The 24,172-nt window shown below is 42.1% G+C and overlaps 1 protein-coding gene across 6 annotated transcripts in view; it reads left to right on the top strand.

Annotated features, from left to right (window-relative positions):
• The window catches only part of LOC117359122 (WASH complex subunit 2A-like), a 151,786-nt gene that overhangs the window by 58,477 nt on the left and 69,137 nt on the right, over positions 1-24,172 (top strand). For all 6 annotated transcript variants that reach the window (XM_033941320.1, XM_033941319.1, XM_033941315.1 and 3 more), the window contains exons 16-21: positions 235-327; positions 5,420-5,524; positions 6,391-6,516; positions 12,141-12,307; positions 22,031-22,136; positions 23,643-23,804. In XM_033941320.1, the coding sequence (XP_033797211.1) occupies positions 235-327; positions 5,420-5,524; positions 6,391-6,516; positions 12,141-12,307; positions 22,031-22,136; positions 23,643-23,804 (759 nt within the window). The remainder of the gene's footprint in view (positions 1-234; positions 328-5,419; positions 5,525-6,390; positions 6,517-12,140; positions 12,308-22,030; positions 22,137-23,642; positions 23,805-24,172) is intronic.

The following is a 24,172-nucleotide window of genomic DNA, read 5'->3' as shown; positions in this document are numbered from 1 at the left end:
GGCATTGTAAATGTGTGTTGTGGTTAAAAAAAAAAAAAAATTTTAAATCATGGGTTAATGGCAAATAATGCATGATTTTGTCATTTAATATACAATGCTTGGCAAAACAATGTGTATTAGTCCCCTAAAATATGTTAGTAACTTTCCCGCTATATTGGTTAATATGGCAGAGTAAGCTTAGATTAAAGACACCTTTGATACAGTAACACTGATGGCAGTATTTGTTTTGTTTAGATTGAGCAAGCTCCTCAACATGTCAAACCTCTCTCTGTTCCTAACCCTGTGAAACAAACTAGAGGTCTCTTCTCTGATGAGGAAGATTCTGAGGTAGGCTTGTGCAAATCATATTTTAACACTAGCATTGTGTTAAAGTAATTTGTTTATGATGCATGCTATGAGGGCAGTATTCAGAGCAATGTAAAGAACAGATTTATGCCCAATATTGGTGACTCTATCAGATCAAATTAGCATACTGCACAAATAGTAATTCTAAATGAATTGATTTATCCAGATAACGACTTGATGTTTCTGTAATCTGGATACATTTTGGCCCTGTTCTGAGATCCCCCTGGTCCCTTCTAAATCTAGCAATAAATAGGAATTTGTCTGACCAAGCGGACTAATAAACAATAACTATATATACACTAATCCCCCACTCTTAGACGGTGCAATACCTTTGGCTGATAAGTTTGTCTTATTATTAATTAACTTATGTTAGGTGGGAAAAAAGTCAACAGAGCACTCAAAAAAATTCAACCCCAAACTCAACAGAAGTTCCAGCAATCCTTTTGACTCTATACTAGGAAACCTAGCCAGCATGTCTCTCCTTCTCCTTCACACTCTCCCTATAGGAGGTCATCTCACTCATTTTTACAGCCAATGGACCCTTATAATAATCAATCATTGGGTTCTATCTTTCCCATTGCACTTTTAGCATAAGCTCTGGAAGATCCTCCTCTTCTGTTATTCCATTATTAGTCGGAGTACCTCAGGGCTCTGTCCTAGGACTTCTTCATCTACACTTGGTGCTCTAATCTCCTTTCACAACATTCCAGTACCACCTCTATGCAGACAACACGCAAATCTACCTCTCTATGCCTGAAATTTCTACAGGAATCCAGGCCCAGGTTTGACATTGCCACCTGGATGTCTTGCCGTCACCTAAAATTAAATGTCCAAGACTGAACTCCTTATCTTTCCTCCTAAATCTACCTCTCCCCATTCTCTATTTCAGTGGATAATGCTCTCATCCTTCCTGTCTCATCAGCTTACAATCTCAGGGTCATCTTCGACTCATCTCTTTCCCTCTCTTCGCAGACTGCCAAAACTTGTCAATTCTTTCTTTACAACATTGCTAAAATCCCGAGTTACTGTAATGTGCTTCTCGTAGGTCTTCCACTTAGCCATCTCTCTCACCTTCAATCTGTTCAGAGCCCTGCTGCACGTCTTGTATTTCACCAGGGTTGTTATGCTCACATTACCCCTCTCAGGTTACTTCACTGGCTCCCTGTCCATTTCCACATATGGTTCAAACTCTTCTTACTGACCTACAAGTGTATTCACTGTGCAGCTCCTCTCCTCTCTTATCTCTTCCTGCAGTCCGCCCTGAGAACGCCGTAGGGTGTCTTTCTTGTTGGTACCCTTCTCTACTGCCAACTCCCGATTCCATCCCTTCTACCTTGCTGTGATGTATGCCTGGAACAACCTGCCTGACTCAGTGAGACTCCCTCCCTGGCAGTATTCAAATCCAGGTTAAATAATAATAATAACTTTATTTTTTCTATACCGCCATAATCTTGCGACTTCTAGGCAGTTTACAGTGAAAGAGAGCTGTACAATCAGCGAATTACAAGGTGAGAACAGGTCGCTGAGTAATCAGTGTTTACAGGTTACAAATAGGTTACAGTATAATCTTAAGCATTTTACATCAAAGGGGCTGGATGGTCAGCGAGTTACAGAGTACAATTGGTGAGGAAGACACTGAATAGTCGAGAGAAGAACAGAATACATTTGTGAAGAAGTGTAGTATCAGCATAAAGAGAAAGGTTTTAGGATGGGGGGGGTTATCTGGCTGGGATATAAATCTATTAATTTCTTTCCGAAAGGCGCCATAGGTCTGCCTGACTTTGTCGGTGAAGTTGCCTAGCCAGGTTTGCTGTCTGGCAGCTTGAAACTTAAAAGTTCTTTCCAGAAAGGTCTGCTTTTTGGAAACTGCATTTAAATCTTAACCCCAACAACTTGTAAAACACCAATATCTGTGCCATTCCCGCTATAGTCCCCTACCCTATCCGTCTCATCAGACCCCTTGTAAATCCCTATCTGAACAGTATGCATATATTCACCGTTTGTCCTGTGTGTCTATCTTAATTAGATTGTAAGCTCTTTTGATCAGGGATAGTCTCTTAAGTATTTAATGTATAGCGCTGCTTTTATCTGGTAGTTCTATAGAAATAATAAATAGCAGTAGTAGTAGTACTACAAATAGTGAGACAGGGCTATGCCCTTCAATTAAAAAAAAACAAAAACTGCAGCCCTTGGCGCTCTAATCTCCTCCCATGCCTTCCGGTACGATCTCTATGCTGATGATTCGCAAATCTACTTCTCAATGGCCAAAATTTCTATAGCAATCAAGGCCCAAGTCTTGGTCTGCCTGTCTGACATTGCTACATGGATGTTTCGCCGCCATGGTCAAGACTGAATTCCTTATCTTTCCTCCTAAATCTGCCTCTTCTCACATTCTCTGTTTTGGTGAATGATAGTCTCAGCCTCCCTGTCTTGTCGGCTCACAACCTCGGGGTCATCTTTGAATTGTCTCTATCCTTCACGTATCCAACAAACCACCAAAACTTGTTGATTCTTTCTATACAACATTGCTGAAATCTGGAGTTTCCTTTCTGAGCACACTGCTATAATCTGACGAGCAGCTCCCCAAATGTCAGTCTAGGAAATGTAATCTTTTTTATAATCTTTTGTGTTTAAAGTATGTATTTAGCTAGTCTTGTGGGTGTTCCGAGAGGTCCTGGGTTCAGACCTCAGAGGAGCAGCGGGAAGTAAAATTAATAACAATAATAGCCAAGTGGTTGCTTAAAAAGTATATTTCATAGGATTAGGCTTGTTATTACAGAGATAGAAGAAAGATACACCATACATATGCTTGTTACTAATGCACAGAAAGATATTTTGTTATATAACTGATTATGTGTGTGTATAGGAAAACATGTGACTTTCCCAAAGCAGAGCAAGCATGTGATTTATTTGAATGAATGTGTGTGTGTCTGAATGTGAGTTGGGGGAGAAGACAGCCAAGAGGGAGTCCAGTGAGGGGTGAGGGTTTTAGTGTGCATTTATTTCACCGCCGCAACACATTGTGTGGATGGCTTCATCGACTTGTCAATCAGAACTCCCAAGTCTCTTTCCTGGGAGGTCTCTCCATGTACCTCCCCAGACACCCTGTATTTGTGCATGAGATTTTTGTTACCGACATGCATCACTTTACATTTATCCACGTTGAACCTCATCTGCCATGTCGATGCCCATTCCTCGAGCCCGATTATGTCACATTGCAGATCTTCGCAATCCCCCTGTGTCTTCACTACTCTGAATAGCTTCGTATTGTCCACAAATTTAATCACCTTGCTCGTCATACCTATGTCCAAATCATTTATAAAGATGTTAAAGAGTACGGGTCCAAGCACCGAGCCCTGCGGTAACCCACTAGTGATGCTCTTCCAGTCCGAATATTGTCCTTTTACCCCCACTCTCTGTTTCCTATGCTCCAGCCAGTTTTTAATCCACTGTTACTCCTGGTGGAATTCTGCATAACTGTACAGTATTTAGATTTATTCCCATGCTCCCCAAAGAGCTCAGAACAGGTTACAGTTTACATGCATAGTGTTACAATATAGGGTTTACATACAGTATGTTGCAATATATCGTCATATAGGATTACTTACTTATGCTGTGAAGGATTGAGGGAGTGACTAAGCAAAAAGGTAGGTTTTTAAAGCTTTTCTAAAGTTAAGTCCTTTAAGGACTCTGATAGAGGAGGTAGGCTGTTCTAGAGGTTTGGTAAGAAATGGGAATAGGATCGTTCCCAGATAGTCTGGAGTTGGAGGGAGTGTCCTCATGGTGTATGTAGGTGTATTTCATCCTGGGAACATAGCATTCTTTTTGGGATGTAGAGAGGAAATTTGAGAATTATTTGGGTGTCATGTTATAGAGGGATTTATATGCCAACACTAGGCCTTTGAAAATGTAGCATTTGGTTATGGGTAGCTAGTGGGCCGATATCAGTGCTGGAGAGACTGGGTCATGAGCTTGTATGTTTTTCAGTAGTCTTATTGCTGCATTTTGAACTCACTGTAGTTGATTGTGTTTTTTGCTGTAAGATCGTTGAATAAAGTGTTAACAGTAATCCAGGCATGTAAGCTCAAAGGCATAGAGTAGTTGGTTGAAGTCTTATTCCGTGAAGTAGTTTCTTATCTTTTAGAACTGGGGGAAGTAGTAGAAGAATGAAGAGATTACTTGTGAGATGTGTTTGGAGTGTGATAGGTTTGAGTCAAGAGTAATTCCTAGGCTCCGTACGTTTTTTGCCATAAAGGTAGTTAACGCTTTGATGCCTTTCTCCACTCATGGCATGCCTCCAAAACAATATTTTGGTGAAAAATGGCTAATGTGCAAGTTATCATGTGCAAACAGGCAAAATCCAGAAGAAAGGAGGGAAAAATCTTGCCTTATAGCAGGGATGTCAAAGTCCCTCCTCGAGGGCCGCAATCCAGTCAGGTTTTCAGGATTTCCCCAATGAATATGCATGAGATCTATTTGCATGCACTGCTTTCATTGCATGCTAATAGATCTCATGCATATTCTTTGGGGAAATCCTGAACTGGAAATCCCGACTGGATTGCGGCCCTCAAGGAGGGACTTTGAGACCCCTGCCTTATACAATGTCAAAGTCCAGAGAACAAAAGGCAAGAAAGATATCAATTCCAGTCTAAAATAACTCTTTGTGTAGGTCCCAACAAGGATCCAAGTTTCAGCAATGGGATTTGCCTTCTTCAGGGGACACATAAAAACTTTAAATTATAAAATGACATAATTGTCAATAAATACATAAAATGTGTTTGTGGTAGTCTGCTTTATTTCTGTAGCAAGTGTGCATTAGGGCTTAACGCCCTTTAGTAGAAGGACTTCATAACGTTTCCTGCCAGAAGATAAGTTACAATTCATATGCTGTTTCAGCCTCTGATGCTTTATCTCATAAATGACACTTGAATTGATGCACTCTATAAGATAGGGAGCATTTTGTCTCTTTTTGCTATTATGTTAAAAATAGCAAAACACATTCGTGAATATTCAGGTTTTATACTAAATCTGATATAATGTATTGTCTTGTTAAACACTTTCTGTTTGATTACAGCAAGATTTGTTTTCTCCAAAACTAAATGCACCTAAATCAAAAGATGAGTCATTACTACCAGCAAGGACAATAAATACACCTTCCCTCTTTGATGAAGATGAAGAGGTAAATGCTAGCTTCCAGTAGAAGAACTTATTATAGGCTCTATGGCCCAGATTCTCTATACTGCGCCAATATTGTCAGCCACCTAAAAAGCGGCTACTGATTGAGTGTCAATCACGCGATGGCACGGTATAAAGAATAACGCCTCCAGGAAAGATAGGCACTGGAAATGTAGACCAGAGTTTTCTAGGCCTACATTTCCAACATCAATATTTGCCATAAATCGTGCCTACATAGGTGCTTTATGGCGTCTAACACCACTTCCGGTGTTAGTCACGTCCATAGTGGCATTAGGCACAGGTGCCAGTAGGTGCTTTAAAATTAATGTTAATTGTCATTTGAAACGGTGTTTGTCATTTAAATGTGTAGGATCCGGTTGGATTTTTATCACAGTATTTTTTATCATTGTACTTTTTTAATTGAATTTTCATGGTTTTATATGTCAGTGTTTAATGAATTATCTCCAGAACATCTGTATCCACAGTTTTTGTTTTTGATTTCATCGATGGATTGTTTTCACTGTGGATCATTGGGTCTCCCCATTTTTTTTGTTGTCATTTAAATCAGGCTCCTAAGTTTAGGCACCGTTTATAGAATTTCCCCCTTTATTGATTTGCGTGTTGTTTTTTTCTATGAGGATAAGCATGTATAAATTCTTATCCTAGGACAAGCAGGCAGCATATTCTCACATATGGGTGATGTCATCCACAGAGCCCGGTACGGACAGCATGAAAAGTGTGCTGTCATTTTTAAGTTTTAAGAAACTTCACGACTGCCAATTATTTATTAAATCTAGTCCTTTAATGTAGCTCAGCACATTTGAGCTTAATTTTATATTAACTTGCTATTTGATTTTTTTTTTTTTCCAGGACAGTCTTTTTAATGCTGTGCCAGCTAAGAAGCAATTAACAAATATAAAACCACCTGATAAAAAAATGACACAGTCTGCCAAAAAGCCATTGGCATCAAATGTATTGTTCAGCAGTGATGATGAGGTAAATGAGAAGTCAGGGGTCTGCCTTGGATTTACAATCATTTTGAGTGTGCTGTGTTTTTAAGGATACCTATCCAAACTAAACAGGAAAAACAAGTCTGGGTTGTTTTTTGTTTGTTTGGTTGGTTTTGCTTTTTCTGTGGTGATTTTTCATGAGCTGCAGCTTTCTCTTTCCCAAACCTCCATCAACCTGACACCCATTTTTAATTTCTTATCACTTTATAAATCTAAATAAGATGGTTTGTGAGCCCAATATGCATGTTATAACATAATGATGTAAAATAATTAGAATGATAGATATAGAAGAACACTGTAGAAAGAATACATCTGAGGCAGTAGGCGGGAGGCTGACTTTGTTGCGCCTCCGGCTGCCTGAAGATTTTAAAATGCAGTGGCAGGGAGCTGATAGGTAGGGGAATTGGTAACTGGGGAGATATCGGATCCACTTCAGAGGAGTGGGGGCTGGAGTTGGGAATAAGGAAAGGACAGACGCTGCAGGGGTGGGTGGGAAGGACAGATGCTGCATGGGCTGGGGGTTAGGAAGGGAGGGAAAGAGATGCTGCCGGTGGGTGTGGGAACAGGAAAAGAGAATTATTGGATATAAGTGTGGAGTGAGAGGGAAAGACATGGGAATGGAAGAAAGAGGGAAATTGGGCGTAGAGATTAATGGGCGAGAGAAGGATGAAAGGGAGAAATTTTAGATATGGTTGTGGAGAGGGAACAGAGGGACAGATTGAAGGGGATGCAAGGTGGAGGAATATTGGACATAGTGATGGAGGCAGAGATATGGCATGATATTGGAGAGGGATGATAAAAGGAGAAATGGGCATGGGGCTGGTGGGCAGTGGTGAAAAATTTCACATATGCTTCAGGGGATGAGAGAGGGAGAAATGTTGGATGTGGGAGTAGAAAGGGTGGGAGTGAGAGAGAGAGGGAGACATGTTGCCAATAGGGGTGGAGGAGAGAGAAAGAAAAGTTGGACTCATGGAGGGACAGAGAAATGTTGATTGGGGAAGGAAATGAGGTCCACAGGAGATGATGCATGCAGGAGGCAGGAAGAAATATTGGATGCACATGGAGTCTCATGAAATCACCAGACAACAAAGATAGGAAAAATGATTTTATTTTCAATTTACTGTATTTTTCGCTCCATAAGACGCACCCTAGATTTAGAGGAGAAAAACAAGAAAAAAAACCATTCTGAACCAAATTCTCCCTGCCAAGCTCTGCATCCAACCCCACACTCCTTGCCAGGCTCTGCACCCCGTCCCCCCCTCCCTGCCAGGCTGTGTACCCTATTCCCCCTCTGGTGGTAGGCTGGGACAGGGCACAAGGCAGGGACAGGGCAGGCAAGGACAGGGCACAGATGTCAAGGCAGATGACTTTTTAAAATATGCAATGTCACCTCAGTAACAAACAACTATAGAAAAATAGACAAATATAGTGCAAAATATAGACAGCAGATATAAATTATCAAAACTGACACATTTTGATCACTAAATTGATAATAAAATCATTTTTCCTGCCTTTGTTGTCTGGTAATTTCTTTCTTTCCTTTCTCAGGCCCAACAATTGACCCTTCCTCCCTCCTTCCTATGTCCCCCTCAATGACTTCCAGCCTTTGTCCTCTTCCTTCCAAGTCCCCCCCCCCCCAAATTGTCTGGTGATCTCTTTCTTTCTTTCTCTCTTTCTTTCCTTCCTCAGGCCCATAAATTGCCCCTTCTCCCTCCCTCCTATGTTCCCCTCACTGCCTTCCAGCCTTTGTCCTCTTCCCGCCCCCCCAAGCCTGCCCACCTGCTGGATTTAATTACCTCCCGCTGTTGTGAAGACACGTCGCCAAAGGGTGAGGGCTCAAGGCGGGACGAAGCAGCAGTAGCAGGCAGGGGACGACGCCTGGCTCAGCAGCAGGTCAAACTCCAGTTAGCGTGGCACTGCAAGCCATGGTCTCACTGCGGCCCAAGAGCGAGGGAGGCAGCAGCGCTTCACGCCCTCCGAATGGAACAGATTGCTAGGAAGGGCTAGGCGGATGCAGTGATTGCACATCATCGGCCCAAAAGTCTTACGCCCGACGTCAGTTCTGACGTCGGAGAGAAGGTCCGTCGAGGGTAAGGCTTCTGGGCCAGTGGCGTGCAATCGCTGCACCCGCCTGGCCTTTCCCTTCCTCTACTTGTGGCAGCAAGTGAGCGACGAGTAACAGTAGCGACGATTGCGAAACCCTGATTTACATAAGGTAATCGGGGAGGGGCTGGGGGGTTGGGGAATCCCTGGACATCGTATACCTGGACTTCAGTAAAGCATTCGATAGCCTACCACACCGCAGGTTGCTGAGCAAGATGAGTTCTATAGGATTGGGCGACACATGACGAAATGGGTTGGGAACTGGCTTGGAGGTAGGCTTCAGAGGGTAGTGGTGAACGGCACCCCCTCCGAAATGACGGAGGTAATCAGTGGAGTGCCGCAGGGCTCGGTCCTGGGCCCGATCCTATTCAACATCTTTATAAGAGACTTGGCAGAAGGGCTACGAGGTAAAATAACATTATTCGCTGATGACGCCAAACTAAGCAATGTAGTGGGCAAAAGCACAACAGACATAAAAATTCAATGTCCGACAACATGATGCACGACCTACTCCTACTGGAGCGCTGGTCTAGGTCCTGGCAACTCAGCTTCAATGCCAAAAAATGCAAAGTCATGCACCTGGGCAGCCAAAATCCATGCAAGACTTACACCCTTAATGGCGAGATCCTAAAAAGAACTGAAGCAGAACGAGACTTAGGGGTGATCGTCAGTGAGAACATGAAGACTGCCAATCAAGTGGAGCAAGCTTCATCCAAGGCAAGGCAAATCATAGGTTGCATATGCAGGAGTTTATTCAGCCGTAAGCCTGAAGTCATTATGCCATTGTATAGATCCATGGTGAGGCCCCACCTGGAATACTGTGTGCAATTCTGGAGGCCGCATTACCGTAAGGATGTGCTGAGACTGGAGTCGGTCCAGAGAATGGCCACCCGGATGGTCTCGGGACTCAAGGATCTCCCGTACGAGGAACGGCTGGATAAGTTGCAGCTGTACTCACTCGAGAAACGCAGAGAGAGGGGTGACATGATCGAGACATTCAAGTATCTCACAGGCCGCATTGAGGTGGAAGAAGATATCTTCTTTTTCAAGGGTCCCGCGGCAACAAGGGGGCATCCGTGGAAAATCAGGAGCGGGAAACTGCACGGGGACACCAGGAAATTCTTTTTCACTGAAAGGGTGGTTGATCGCTGGAATAGTCTTCCACTTCAGGTTATTGAGGCCAGTAGCGTGCCTGATTTTAAGGCCAAATGGGATAGACACATGGGATCTATTCACAGAGAAAGGTAGGAGAGGGTCATTGGGGTGGGCAGACTAGATGGGCTGTGGCCCTTATCTGCCGTCTATTTCTATGTTTGGGTATTTGTTCCATAGTACCACCCTTTTTTTCCACCCACTTTTTTGGGGGAAAAAGTGCATCTTATGGAGCAAAAAATAGGTAGTTATTGAAATGTGTCCGTTTTGAGAATTTATATATCTGCTGTCTACACATTTTGTACTATATTTATCTATTTTTCTATAGTTTTTACTGAGGTGACATTGCATATTTTAAAGTCCTCTGCCTTGACCTCTTTGGGGAAAAAAAAAACCCTGAATATAAAAGATCGTGTGGTGCAGTGGTTAGAGCTACAGTTCCTGGGGTTGTGGGTTCAAATCCTACACTGCTCCTTGTGACCCTTGGTCTAGTCACTTAATCCTATCAAAATTATGCAGTTGAGAAGGTTCAATTCAATGCTTCAAAAAATACCTGCTCTATTCTCTTAGAATTATTGAAACACCAAAAAACAAAAAATAATTATGTACCATAGCAATCCTTATTACAAGGAGAAAAAAGCTCAGATCCCTGTCTTCAGCCAGAACAGGTCTTGCTGAAAGACTAGAAAGGGTAAGCACTACAAAGGCTTGTAAAAAACCTTCTTGTTAAGCTAATGTAAGTTCTTATAAATCTTAAAAAGCGTCTTGAGACTCTAGCTTAACTTAATATGCAGTTTTGCTTTGAAAACAGTCACAGTTCATATAAAACTCTGGATATACAGCTTATTAACTTGTGCAGAGCTGAATATTCAAGTCTTCCTTCTCCGACAATAGTGACCAGCGTTTCACTATTGGCTGTGCCAGGGGGAGGATAGGAAGATGAAGCGTATTCTTCTATAATAAATCCAAAAAATAAGCTCAGTAATGGTCTAAACTTCATGTAACAGTCTGGTACAAGTTCAACTTACTGCTGGTCGGCATGCAACGTCAGTGCTCAATCACAGCAGCAAAGATGGCCGCAACGGCAGCATAGTCTCAGTTTTAAAAGCTTCAGTGGTGTAAAAAAGTGACATTACTGGCTCAGCTGTTCAGCTAATCTATTAGTCAGAGCGTTAACTGCCGACTTTGCACAATGATTAAACATTTGTGCTAATCAGAACATATATACTCTTAATGAATTAAGAACTGATGTTCATAATATTATAAACAAGAGTAAACTAATCAAGACGTGAATTCCTGATTAATTAGGGGCTATTGTTCATGGTGTTATTAAAAAAAGAATTCCATCACCATTTGCGGATAGCTCTGTAGGTTTCACATGGTTTTTGTGTTACTATGCTGAAAACTTTTATGAGAGTGTGGTTTTGATATTGTTATTTTTCTCATATTGGCTTGGGTGTGTTGTGCTATATTAAAAAAAGAATTGCCATTCAATCTTGAGGTTCAAACCATTAGGTTCCTCTGTATGTAAGCGGTATATCCATTGTTCTTTCTTGAGAAGGGCTAGTTTCCTATTCCCCACTCTGGTCATCGGTGGCACATGATCAATGACAAAACATTTCAACACATTAGGAGGATGGTTCAAGGATGTGCAGTGGGGTACCAATGGTTCATCCATTTTCATGCAGGATAAACAGCTACGATGTTCCCCAAATAGAACTTTAAAAGATCTGGAGGTTTGCCCCACATCTTAGGACATGGATACATCACAATCTTTCCGCGCCCTGCCCCGTGCTGAGCCTCTCTGTCCCTGGTTCCCATTTTGTGGCCAGCGGCACACCCGACAGGGCCGAGCTTTTCGTGCTTCCTGCTCGGCCCCGCGCTGCTCTCTAAATGACCGCCGCCAGTTCTCATCCCGCAAGAATTGGCAGCGGCCATTCAGAGAGCAGCGTAACTGTACATATGTATAATCTTTGTGACTGCAAGTATTTTATAAAGAATGTCACACCTCCACCTCAAAAAACACCAACATGTAACTTTTGGGCTATGAGCTAAGGGCTACTTTTATAAGAAGCCCTTTTATGCATTGGGAACATCTATGGAATTTCTCCAATATGCCTCTATTTCGTACCATTCTTATTACTGTAATATGCCTTGGTTACAGCCAAATAGCAAAGGTTTGTATGTGTAGAATTAAATTTGAGCAAGAGTCCTGAAATATACATTTCTTTTGATGACCAAGGGTGCAACAAAATGGTTACTGAGAGCTTTATTAGTAAAGTTAAAATATGAAAGAAAGTAATTGCCTCAAATTTAAGAAATGTAATGTTAAGAAAATTTCTGTGATTTATGCAGGATCACTGGAACAGTACAGAACAAGCTAAAACAACCACTGAACAAATAGAGAAAAAGGAGGTTACAAAAGCTGGAATTGCTGAAGATCAGAGTGGAAAAGTTGTGAAAAAGACAAGTCTGTTCAGTGAAGATGAGGAAGATGATTTATTTGCAATCACTAAGGACAGGTGAAAAGAGATTAATTAACATTTACATTATTCACAATTCATTTGTTAGGGTGAATGTTGATTAAAGCAGCAGATCTCCTTCTAAACAGGATTAAAGTAACAGTGCTGCCCCCATTCTTTAAATTTAAATTTTCTAGACGAGAGGGGGCTGAAGGAAATATGACCTTTTTATCCCACTGATGAACAGTATTAATCAGCCATGCAAGCTAGGTCACATTATTCTACAGTGCCAAAACTGAGTAGCCTTTGGAGCTCAGTAAAAAAAAATAATAATAATTTTTGAGCATATGCATTAGTCGCAGTTCCTTCAATTTCATTCATCACTACTGATAAGCATTCACAGTTATCATTTAGATATATTCACATTTTCACTTCACATATTTAGCCCAAAGCGGTCCTGTGCACTTCATAACATTCATAATTTTTATATTTCTCTTTCAAATCTCAAGTCTAATTCTTCATGTTATCTCAGTGTTTAAGGACCCTTGAATAAAGCCCTCTGGCTGAAACACAGACAACTTAGGGCCCAGTATCATCCTATTTCTTTGAGCAAAAATACTAGATTATATTATACGTTTAATAAAGATCTCTTCATCCAGGTCATCTGTTCCAATTTGTTGTTTTTGATGCTCCCTGTCCTTCAGTGAAACTTTGTAGTACCAGTTTTCCTATATCTATATACAGGCATATCCAAGTCACGGAAGTATCTGAGATTCAGAGTAGGGAAATATCAGTTCCAGTATTGCCCACTGCCATTTGACCTCACATCAACAATGAGTATTCAGAGTCTCTAGCAGTCATTGCAGCATCTCTATGCAGACTAGAGCTGCAAACAGTCATGTGAAAAAAATTAGGTCACTCCATGAAATATTCAGTTCTTTCTTAAGAAATGTTCACATATTGATATCAAATCTTTTTTAAAAATTATCTCTGAAAAAGAAAATGATGTAATTGCAGGAAACAACTAAAATTTTCCTTGGTTTACTCATGAAATAAAAGATATCCACGAAAATGTGCATTCTAACTGAGGAATAAATTAGGACACCTCCATATATCCTCCCACATAAAGTGGCTAAAATACACAGTTGTATCACATCAGGTGCACATGATTAGAACATCGTTACTCAGCATTTTGAAGAAGGTCTGCTCTACTTAAACCTCAGACATTTAGTTTGGTGTGCTCATAACTGCTTAGAGTCAATTGTGAAAGTAAAAAAAAACCCCCAAAGCTCTGAGGCCTGGATGCACTAAAACTTACCAGGCATCTAACGATGGTCACTAAACCATTTGAACCGGTTTAGCTTTGGATGTAATTTACCGATCGATGTACACAGTAATCACCTTGTTCTTTTCCGTGCATTTGTTGCAGCCTATGACTCATTAATATTAAAACAAGCATCCAATTGATGCCCTAACATCGTTTAGGCATGCACTAAATCTAGCAACGACTACTAATGACCCGAAATTACTGACAGGTCTGCCATATTGTGCACCACTATTGTCAGCCATGACAGCCCCCCCCAAAAAAAGAGTGTCGGGAGGGATGCTCTCCCTCCAAAGATCATGGCCACCTGGACTCCACCCCCACCAACAAGATCGTCAGCAGGAGGGATGCCCATTCTCTCCTGCCTCAGCCACCCAGACCCCCCCCCCACACACACACACACATCTCCTAACCCGCCCCTGTACCTTATAATGAAGAAGACAGCAGAAGGGATGCCCAGTCCCTCCTGCCAGTAGTCCTGCCTCTCCAAAATGGCAGACCTTCCCCTTCCTGGTACATCCTGGGATACACTGGAAGGGGCCTAAAGCCCTTGATTGGCTAAGGATAGAGGCCTTAAGCATCTGAGCCTAAGGCTCTGATCAACTCAAAAACCTAGCTGTCATAGGCACTTGAGCCAGTTGAGGCCTTAGACCTTGAATGCACTGGGAATGGGAATGCTTGCCATTTTGTGGGCAGGGGTTCCAGGTTGAGGCAGAAGGGACTGGACATCCCTCTTGCCTCGCTCTTTTTTTTTTTGGGGGGGGGCTGTCTTCAGGGGAGGGAGCAACACAACCTTTTTTTTTAAAATGGGGACAGATATTGCGCATGGGTAACATGAACAACATCTGTACCCATTAAAAAAGAAAATTTTCCTGCCCCGAGCAATGGCAGGTGACTACTTCGGGGCTTCCCTTGCCACTCAGCTGTTTGAGATTCCTCTGCCGTCTCTGCGCAGTCACTTTACCAATGACTGATGGAGTAAGATTACGGCAGACCTTCTCATAATTCATTTGCATAGGATGCCATTTGAACATTAGTCGTCATTTTGAAATCGGATAATTGTCGGCCCCACAACGACCCACAGGAATTAAACACGGTTTTAGTGCATTTGAGCCTGAGTATGCTGTCTGGAGAGGAATCGAAGATGGAGGACAAACAAAGGAGTGCAGAAATTAAGAGGAGCTAACCTAGTGACTCAGTATCAGTGGTACCTAAGTTTATTTCCTGGGCCAGGACTCTGGGTAGCATTTTCTAGGCTGGTTGGGGTTGAGGGGGGGGGGAGGATGGAAGCATTTTGCTGTGGCTACTTTAGCACACTATGGGACTCGTTTCCAAAACATAAATTTCCCCCCCAAAAAACAGCATAAAGTGGCACTTGTCTGATTTTTGGACACACATTAAAACAGCATAAAGTGGCACTTGTCTGATTTTTGGACACACATCCCAAAATGTCTAAACTCGGATTTAGATGTCATATCGAAAATAATCCTCTGTATGGGTTTGAGATCCCAGACATTGCACAGCAGTGACACCTAGTGGCTAAACTTAAGGTCTATATTTGAATGGTTCCAAAGGGAGCCCTGGTTTGTGACTTTCTTTGCAGTGACTGGGTTAGATGAGTTGCAAGAGATACAAATAGGAGTAAAAGTATAGTTATAGATGAATGCCATAGTCTAGTGTCTCTCAAATTGTGTGCCCTGAAGAGATAAGAACATAAGAAATGCCTCCGCTGGGTCAGACCCGAGGTCCATCGCGCCCAGCAGTCCGCTAACGCGGCGGCCCAACAGGTCCAGGACCTGTGCAGTAAATTTCTATCTATACCCCTCTATCCCCTTTTCCAGCAGGAATTTGTCCAAACCTTTCTTAAACCCCAGTACTGTATTCTGCCCTATAACTTCCTCTGGAATTGTATTCCAGGTGTCCACCACACGTTGTGTAAAGAAGAACTTCCTAGCATTAGTTTTGAATTTGCCTCCTTTCAACTTTTCCGAATGCCCTCTTGTTTTTTTATTTTCTGAAAGTTTGAAGAATCTGTCCCTCTCTACTCTCTCTATGTCCTTCATGATCTTGTAAGTCTCTATCATATCCCCTCTTAATCTTCTCTTTTCTAGGGAAAAGAGTCCCAGTTTTTCCAATCTCTCAGCATATGAAAGGCTTTCCATCCCCTTAATCAGTCGTGTTGCTCTCCTCTGAACTCTCTCGAGCAATGCCATATCCTTCTTAAGGTACGGTGACCAATACTGGACGCAGTACTCAAGATGTGGACGCACCATTGCCCGATACAGCGGCAGGATAACTTCTTTCGTTCTGGTTGTAATACCTTTCTTGATTATACCTAGCATTCTATTCGCTCTCTTAGCGGCAGCTGCGCACTGTGCTGTCGGCTTCAATTTCATGTCCACCATCACCCCCAAGTCCCTTTCTTGGGTACTCTCATTCAAAAACATCCCTCCCATCGCATAATTATACCTCGAGTTTTTGCTTCCCACATGCAATACTTTACACTTCCCAACATTGAATTTCATCTGCCATCTCTCTGCCCATTCCCCTAGTTTGTCCAAGTCTCTTTGCAATTCTTCGCAGTCCTCCTTTGTCCGAGCTCTACTAAATAGTTTGGTGTCGTCCGAAAATTTTATTATCTCACACTTCGTCCCTGTTTCTAGATCATTTATGAATATGTTAAAAAGCAGTGGCCCGAGCACCGAGCCCTGCGGAACACCACTCGTGACCTTTCTCCAGTCTGAGTAGTGGCCCTTCACCCCTACCCTCTGTTTCCTACCTTCTAACCAGTTTCTGATCCATCTATGCACGTCTCCGTCCACCCCATGGTTCTTCAGTTTCCGGAGTAGACGTTCATGAGGCACCTTGTCAAAGGCTTTCTGGAAATCTAGGTATATGATGTCTATGGGGTCTCCTCTGTCCATTTGTTTGTTAATTCCTTCGAAGAAGTGCAGTAAGTTAGTCAGGCACGATCTTCCCCTGCAGAAACCATGTTGGCAGGTTTTCAGAAGTTCGTTTCTTTCAAAATGTTCATCGATGTTTTCTTTTATCAGTGCTTCCGCCATTTTCCCCGGAACCGAGGTCAGACTCACCGGTCTGTAGTTTCCCGGGTCCCCTCTTGATCCCTTTTTAAAGATGGGCGTAACGTTGGCTATCTTCCAATCCTCCGGAATCACACCTGTTTTCAGAGATAGGTTGCAAATTTGCTGCAGTAGTTCCGCTATTTCCTCCTTTAGTTCCTTCAGAACCCTTGGATAGATTCCATCCGGACCCGGCGATTTGTCAGTTTTTAGTTTTTCTATCTGCCTGCGCACTTCATCAAGGCTCACTTCCATGGATGTTAACTTTTGTGCTTGATTTCCCTTGAAGATTTGTTCAGGTTCCGGTATGTTGGTTGTGTCTTCGCTTGTAAATACCAATGCAAAGAACATGTTAAGTCTTTCTGCGACCTCTTTCTCTTCCTTCACCGCTCCCTTCCGGTCTCCGTCGTCCAATGGTCCCACCTCCTCCCTAGCCGGCTGTTTCCCTTTAATATATCTAAAGAACGGCTTGAAATTTCGTGCTTCCCTGGCTAGCCTCTCTTCATACTCTTTTTTGGCTTTTCGAACCACACGGTGACATTCTTTTTGATACTTTCTGTGATCTTTCCAGTTTCCCTCAGATTTGTCCTTCTTCCATTTTCTGAATGAGTTTTTCTTATTGCCTATCGCTTCCTTCACTATTTTAGTTATCCACGCCGGGTCTTTTGTTCGACTCTTGTTGCACCCTTTTCTGAATTTGGGGATATACAGATTTTGCGCCTCGCTCACTGTATTCTTGAAAAAGGACCAGGCATGTTCTACCGTATGCCATTTTTTGGAAGTGTTCCTAAGTTTCTTCTTTACCATTCCTCTCATTGCTTCGTAGTTTCCCTTCCTGAAGTTAAAAGTTGTCGCTATGGTTCTCTTTCCTTTCAGTATTCCTATTTCCACCTTGAACTTGATCATATTATGATCCCTGTTTCCCAACGGTCCCACTACTTCCACTTCCTTTGCAGGTCCCCTTAGCCCATTTAGGATTAGATCCAGAGTGGCATTTCCTTTCGTCGGTTCTCTAACAAGCTGCTCCATGAAGCAATCTTGTACAGCCTCCAGAAAGTCTGCCTCCCTGGCGCATCTTGAGCTTCCAAGACTCTAGTCTATCCCAGGGTAGTTGAAGTCTCCCATAATAACTGTGTTACCGCTTTTGCATTCTCGCTTCATCTCGGCTTCCATTTCTTCATCGATTTCTCCGGTTTGTCCGGGTGGACGATAGTATAGACCTATCTTTATTTCAGGCCCTTTCCTTCCTGGTATTTTAACCCATAGCGATTCTAGCTTGTTGGCCGTCTCTGCTATGTCCATTCTTGTCGATTGTATGTTTTCTTTTATGTATAGTGCTATTCCACCGCCTTTCTGTCCTAATCTGTCTTGGCGATAGAGTTTGTACCCCGGCAGTGCTGTATCCCATCTGCTTTCCTCATTCCTCCATGTTTCGGAGATTCCAGTGATGTCTATGTTCTCTGCAATGGCCATGGCTTCTAATTCTCCCATTTTGTTTCTTAGGCTCCTTGCATTAGTATATATGCAATTTAGCTCCTGGAATTTTGTTGCCTTCATTTCCTTTCCCTGTGCTTCGGTCATTAGATTCTTCTCTTTGGTTATGATCTTTCTAATCTCCTCTCCTTTGTTAGTCGACTCCTGTAATTTGTCCCTTGTTTCATCCCAGCCTTTTTTCTCCTTAGTATCTTCACAAGATACCTTTTTCCGAATCATCGACGCTTGGTCGACTGTCGGCTTTCCCCTTCTTGTTAATTTAAAGCCTGTTCTATTCCTCTCTTGATGTTGTTTGTTAGAAGTCTAGTTCCCGCTGCGCTCAGGTGCAGTTCATCTCTCCTGTAGAGCTTGCTCTTGCCCCAGAACGTCGTCCAGTTCCTCACGAAGTGGAATCCTTCTTCCTCACACCATCTCCTCATCCATGCATTTATTGATTGTAGTTCCTCTTGCATTTTCACATCTGCCCTCGGCACCGGTAGGATCTCTGAGAACGCTATCTTCTGGGTCCTCATCTTCAGCTTCCTTCCCAGAATCTTGAACTGTTCTATCAGTGTGTTTCTTCTATAGTCCCTCCTGCTGACATCGTTCGTCCCGATGTGGATCATTACTGTAGTCTCTTCCGTCTCCGCTCCTTCCAGGATCTTTCCAATTTTGTCCACGATGTCCTTGGCTCTCGCTCCCGGGAGGCAGGTCACCAGTCGGTCCTCTCTCCCTCCTGCTATGTGGCTGTCCACATGCCTCAGGATCGAGTCCCCCACTAGGATCGCTGACCTTCCCTTCTTCAATGTTCGCTTCGGACTCAGGTCGATGTCCTCGGTATGCTTCTCTCTTTCTTCCTCTGGGCATCGACTGGTCAATTTCTCGCCTTCGTGCGTTTTTCCTCCGGCGGTGTCTTCTTTGTGGTCTTCTGTTTCTTGCTTTCCCTTCGATGTTGCTGTAACTTCTTCTTTCATCTGAAGTTCGTTCTCTTCCACCCTCTTTCTGTATGCCTCCTCAATGAATTTCTCAAGTTCCCTGACTTCCTCCTCGATGTGCCTCTCGCTCATGAAGTCTTCAGTTGTCCTGATTGGGTCCTCCGTGGTGTAAAGTCCTTCTAGCTCCTGTATCTTGTCCTCTAGTCGCTTGACTTCCTTCTTCAAGCTTTCCAGCTCCTGACACCGACCGCATACATACGACTGTCTCCCCGAGATTCCAGGTATACAGTGAGAGATTCCAGAATTTTACTTTATTTTTAAAAATTCCCTTCATAAGTATACATTAGAATAGATGGCTTGTACATCATGTACGCAAGAGTCTGTCAATGTTATTAGTGTCTGCCTGCATAAGGATACAACTGCATAGACAAGCATCATTCTTTGATGTGATTGGTCCTTGAAAACTAATGGCATATAATTTCATTTTTATTTTTTATGCAGTAGTTATCCTAACTTGAGCAACAAAGCAATCAAGGCTTTGTTACCATTTGGATCTTCTTATCTACTACTACTATTAATTCTATAGCACTACCAGACATATGCAGCACTGCACAGAGTCACAAAGAAGAAGAAAACAGTCCCTGCTCGAAAGAGCTTGCAATCTAAACAGCCAAGACAGACAACAGGATGCCATTGATACAGTTAAGGGGAATGGTTAATCAGCTGGTTGGGTTGGAGGGCAGAGGAGTAGGGTTAAGGATTGAAGGCTATATCAAAAAGGAGGGTTTTTAGTCTCCTTTTAAAGAAGGGAAGGTGCTTGGTGGATAAACTTGGGTAATTTATTCCAGGCATAGGGGGCAGCTAGATGAAAGGAATGAAGTCTGAAATTGGCAGTAGAGAAGAAGGGTAATGATAAGAGCAGCTTATCTGAGGAACGGAGTTCTCTAGAAGGTTTATCAGAAGAGAGGAGAAATATTGAGAGGCAGCAAAATAAACACACTTTGTAGATCAGCAATAGGAGCTTGAACTGTGTGTGATGGTGGATAGGGAGTAGTGAAGTTACTTGAGAGAGGTGACATGAGCGTAGCGAGGTTGGTAGAAGATGAGTCGAGCAGCAGAGTTTTGCACAAATTGCAAGGGGGAGAAGCGACACTGCGGGATACCATTTAGAAGTAGATTGTAAGGGGGAGATGCAACACTCCGGGATACCAGTTAGAAGTAGATTGCAAAGGGGAGAGGTGACACTGCGGGATACCAGTTAGAAGTGGATTGCAAGGGGGAGAGATGACACTGTGGGATACCAGTTAGAAGTAGATTGCAGTAATCTAAGCGTGAGGTTATGAGAGCTTGGACAAGGGTCCGGGTAGTGTGTTCAGAGTGGAAGGGGCAAATTTTGGTGATATTGAAGAGATAAAAGTGACAGGTACATAGATGTACATAGAAAATGTACATAGAAAATGAGGTCAGAATTGAAGACCACTCCAAGGTTGTGAGCAGAGGAGATTGGAACAATGATAGTATTATTAACTGAGATGGAGAAAGGAGGAGGAGAAAAGTGCAGGACATCCAGGCAGCAATGTCAGCCAAACAAGAAGACTTTTTCTTGGAGTTTAGGTGAAATTTCCGCTGTAGAACTTGGATTTTCAGCTCTGTCAGAAATTAAATTGAAAAAAAGAGAATAACTGCAGATGGTGGATGATGAAATGTGTGTTTGCTTGTTGACTATTCAGCCATGTTTTGAGTTAATTTGCACTCAAAAACAAGCTCATCCATTGTATTGATTAGCAATTCTATTCTATCTACATTAGTTTCATTGTTGTTACAATTACCTATACATAACTTAAAGAACATTAAATAAAAAATAAATCTCAAATTTTATTTTTTGTTGGTTTTGCAATTTTATAATTTCAATTATAATGTGCCACGAAAAAACATTTGCTCCATTTAGTGTGCCAGAGCTAAAAAAGTTTGAGACACACTGCCATAGGCTCTGCTGAGCTAGAAGTCCAGAGAAGCAAGAGGAACAGTCAGGTTTAAATGCTATGGTGATTTTATCACTCTTTGAGTAATTTGATTTGGTGGAATATTCTTCCCAATGTCTGGCTTGAATTTTCCCTGCTAGAAATACTCCACAAGTTAGTAATTGCACCAAATTAATGAAAAACAATTAAAAATGTATGTATAAAGTGCAGCAAGTGCTAATAAAGTGCTCAGTCATCAATCGATAAGTGCTAGAAAATACTAATAAAAGTACAAGCGCTGGTTGTATATGGGGACCATCATGGCACTGTTAAACGTCCCTCATCCAGCCTTCAAAAACAGTATGTAAATAGCTTTAAGTGTTACGTTCACAAAAATATAATCAATGAACCACTTATCTTCAGAATGAAGTGAGAAGGCGGTAGAATGTAATTTCCTGCACTTATATCTGTTTCCGCTATCACCCTAAATAGCCCCCGTGTTCATGAAATCTTTCTAGCACTTATCGGTTGGTGACTGAGCACTTTTTTAGCACTTTCTGCACTTTATACATACATTTTTAATTGGTTTTCATTAATTTGGTGCAATTACTAACTTATGGAATATTTCTAGCATTTACATTTTAACACAAGTATTATATTTGGTAACTCCTTAGTGTTTTTGAATTTTCCCTGTTCTTTTGCAATTTATTCTATTAATGCTTTATTTTAACTTTTTGCCTTTTATCAAGCTGAATTAGTGTTTTTTATCGCCACCCACGACGGTAAAAACTCTGACACTCATAGAATTCCTATGAGTGTTGAAGTTTTTACTGCCGTGGCTGGTGATAACCCCTAATGCTTTTTGATTAAAAGGGGGAGTGAGGAGTAAATCAGTTCTGTCCCTATTTTACAGCATATTTGCAATGTCAATTGAAGGGAGAGTATTGGTGCTTTTAAATAAACAGTAGATACGATTTACAAAATTAATATTCATTTTTTTTATAATGTAGTCAGAAGAAGCACCACAGAGCTTCCCTATTGTTTGAAGAGGATAGTAATGATGAAGGGTCTCGGTTTAGCATTAAACCAAGTGATACCCCTTCCTCCCAAACATTGGTAAGTTTTGGGGGGTTTTGGGGTTTTTTTCTCTGTTCAACCATCAAAATTTTTTTTTTTGCTCAAATAGTATTTTATTGAACATTAGTATGTAAAACAGAAAATACAGCCAAAATTTACACAACCATCATTAAAAAAAAAGGTTTCAAATTCTCCTCCCCCCAACCACCCTCTTATATCTCTCCCTTATCCATACCTAATTGCATGATAACATCAAATCAGATAAAATGGGGGTATACAGTAGAATCTCAGTTAACCAGGTCTCAGTTAACTGGGATTCTCACACAACCAGCTAAAAAATTGCTGGTGGGGAAAAAAAAAGTTCCCCGACAGCTTCCTGAACTGCAAATCCTCCCTCCCTCCCACAAGCCCCGAAGCAGCTACAAATTCCCATCCTCCCACCTTGAACCTGTAGCGCAGCAGCGGTCCTGAGCTGAAAAGCCCTCCCTCCCTCAAGCCCTGAATTGGCAGAAGGCGGCAGTCCTGAGCTGCAAATTCCCTTGCTCCCTCCTTCTCTCCCTTCCTTACCCGAGCACAGCCTCAAAACAGGTTGCTCGCTGCCAGCCCCATAGGGGCCTTTCCTCTGACATGTCACTTCTGAGGAAAGACCCTGCCGCACTCCTGCCTTGTGCAGCACCGCTAGTGAGTCCAGTATGAACTCGTGGCAGACATTTTCTAGCGGCTCTATACAAGGCAGGAGTGCAGGATGACTGCTCCTGCTCCAGTTCACCACTGGACATAGAAACATAGAAATGATGACAGAAAAAGGCCACAGCCCAACAAGTCTTCCCACTCTAATGACCCACCCCCCCTAATTTCTTCCTTGAAGTGATCCCACATTCTTATCCCATTTTTTCTTAAAATCTAGCACGCTGCTGGCCTCAACTACCTGCAGTGGAAGTTATGGACCATTGTTCCAGTAAGAGTAGGTCCTGCGTCATACAGTCGGGCACTGTTCTTTTGCCTACTATGTTGCATAGTTTGGCGTCATCGGCGAATAATGTAATTTTACCTCGAAGCCCCTGAGCCAGGTCCCTTACAAAGATATTAAATAGGATCAGACCCAAGACAGAGCCCTGCGGCACTCCACTGATCACTTCCGACGTTTCGGAGAGAGTAATTAGCCTGGAGATTCACCAGTCCTAAAAGCTTTTCTAATGGAACTCTCAATGTTTCTTTGCTCTGATAATGTAGTTCAAACTGTATAGCAGATGGAAAGTATACTTGGGGGTTTCCAAACAAAATTCAAAGTACACACTTTGCTTATACCAGCCCTGATTCTTTTAACTGCAGCAGAAAGTATGTGCAATAATTCCTTTAGCTACTTTGGCAAAGGACAGTTTTCAGCCTCGGGTTGGGCAAGGATAGGAACTTACTCAGGTAAATTTTTATTCACCCTGACAAATTTCTTTGAAAATTGTTTTCTAAAAAGTTCTTGCTAAATTATTAGTTTTCTTTTTTCTGAATATGAATATTTTTCAAGTGTTTGCATATTACATTTTATAGGATCAAGTGGCTCCGGCATTGTTAGATGAAAAAAAGGAAAAACAGTTTCAGTATGAGAAATCTGAAACGACAGCAGTAAAAGAAGCAAGTTCTGAAGAGGGATATGATGGTGGAACTGGTGGGGTGTTCTGTGGAACTAATATGCCTGAACAAAAGGGAAAGGTGAGGACAGATTTACAAACATAAAGAAACATCCCATATTTTGCTTCATTATTTGGCATATTTCATTGTATTAAAATAATGCTTGGGATACCCCTGTCACTAAAATCATAATGCTCAATTCTGCAACAGAAGGATTGGGGGCCAGATCCTTCACCCATTTCAGTAAGTTAGTCTTGATTGCAGTAGATGTGTACTTTGGTCCAGGGAGAGGGGAAGTTGGCTTTTGCTACTGTAGCAAGTTTTGCTGGCCATGAAGTAAGACTGATGGCCCATCAGTCTTGGGTTGACAAAAATCCTTTGATTTCACCTAAGCATGTTTTCTATTCTATTCCAAGGTTTTATAACCTGCCTCTTCCACTAGGATTTGA

This window comes from Geotrypetes seraphini, chromosome 4 (assembly GCF_902459505.1).
Source record: "Geotrypetes seraphini chromosome 4, aGeoSer1.1, whole genome shotgun sequence".
Classification (NCBI taxonomy): Eukaryota; Metazoa; Chordata; class Amphibia; order Gymnophiona; family Dermophiidae; genus Geotrypetes; species Geotrypetes seraphini.
This window is presented reverse-complemented; position numbering and strand designations above follow the sequence as displayed.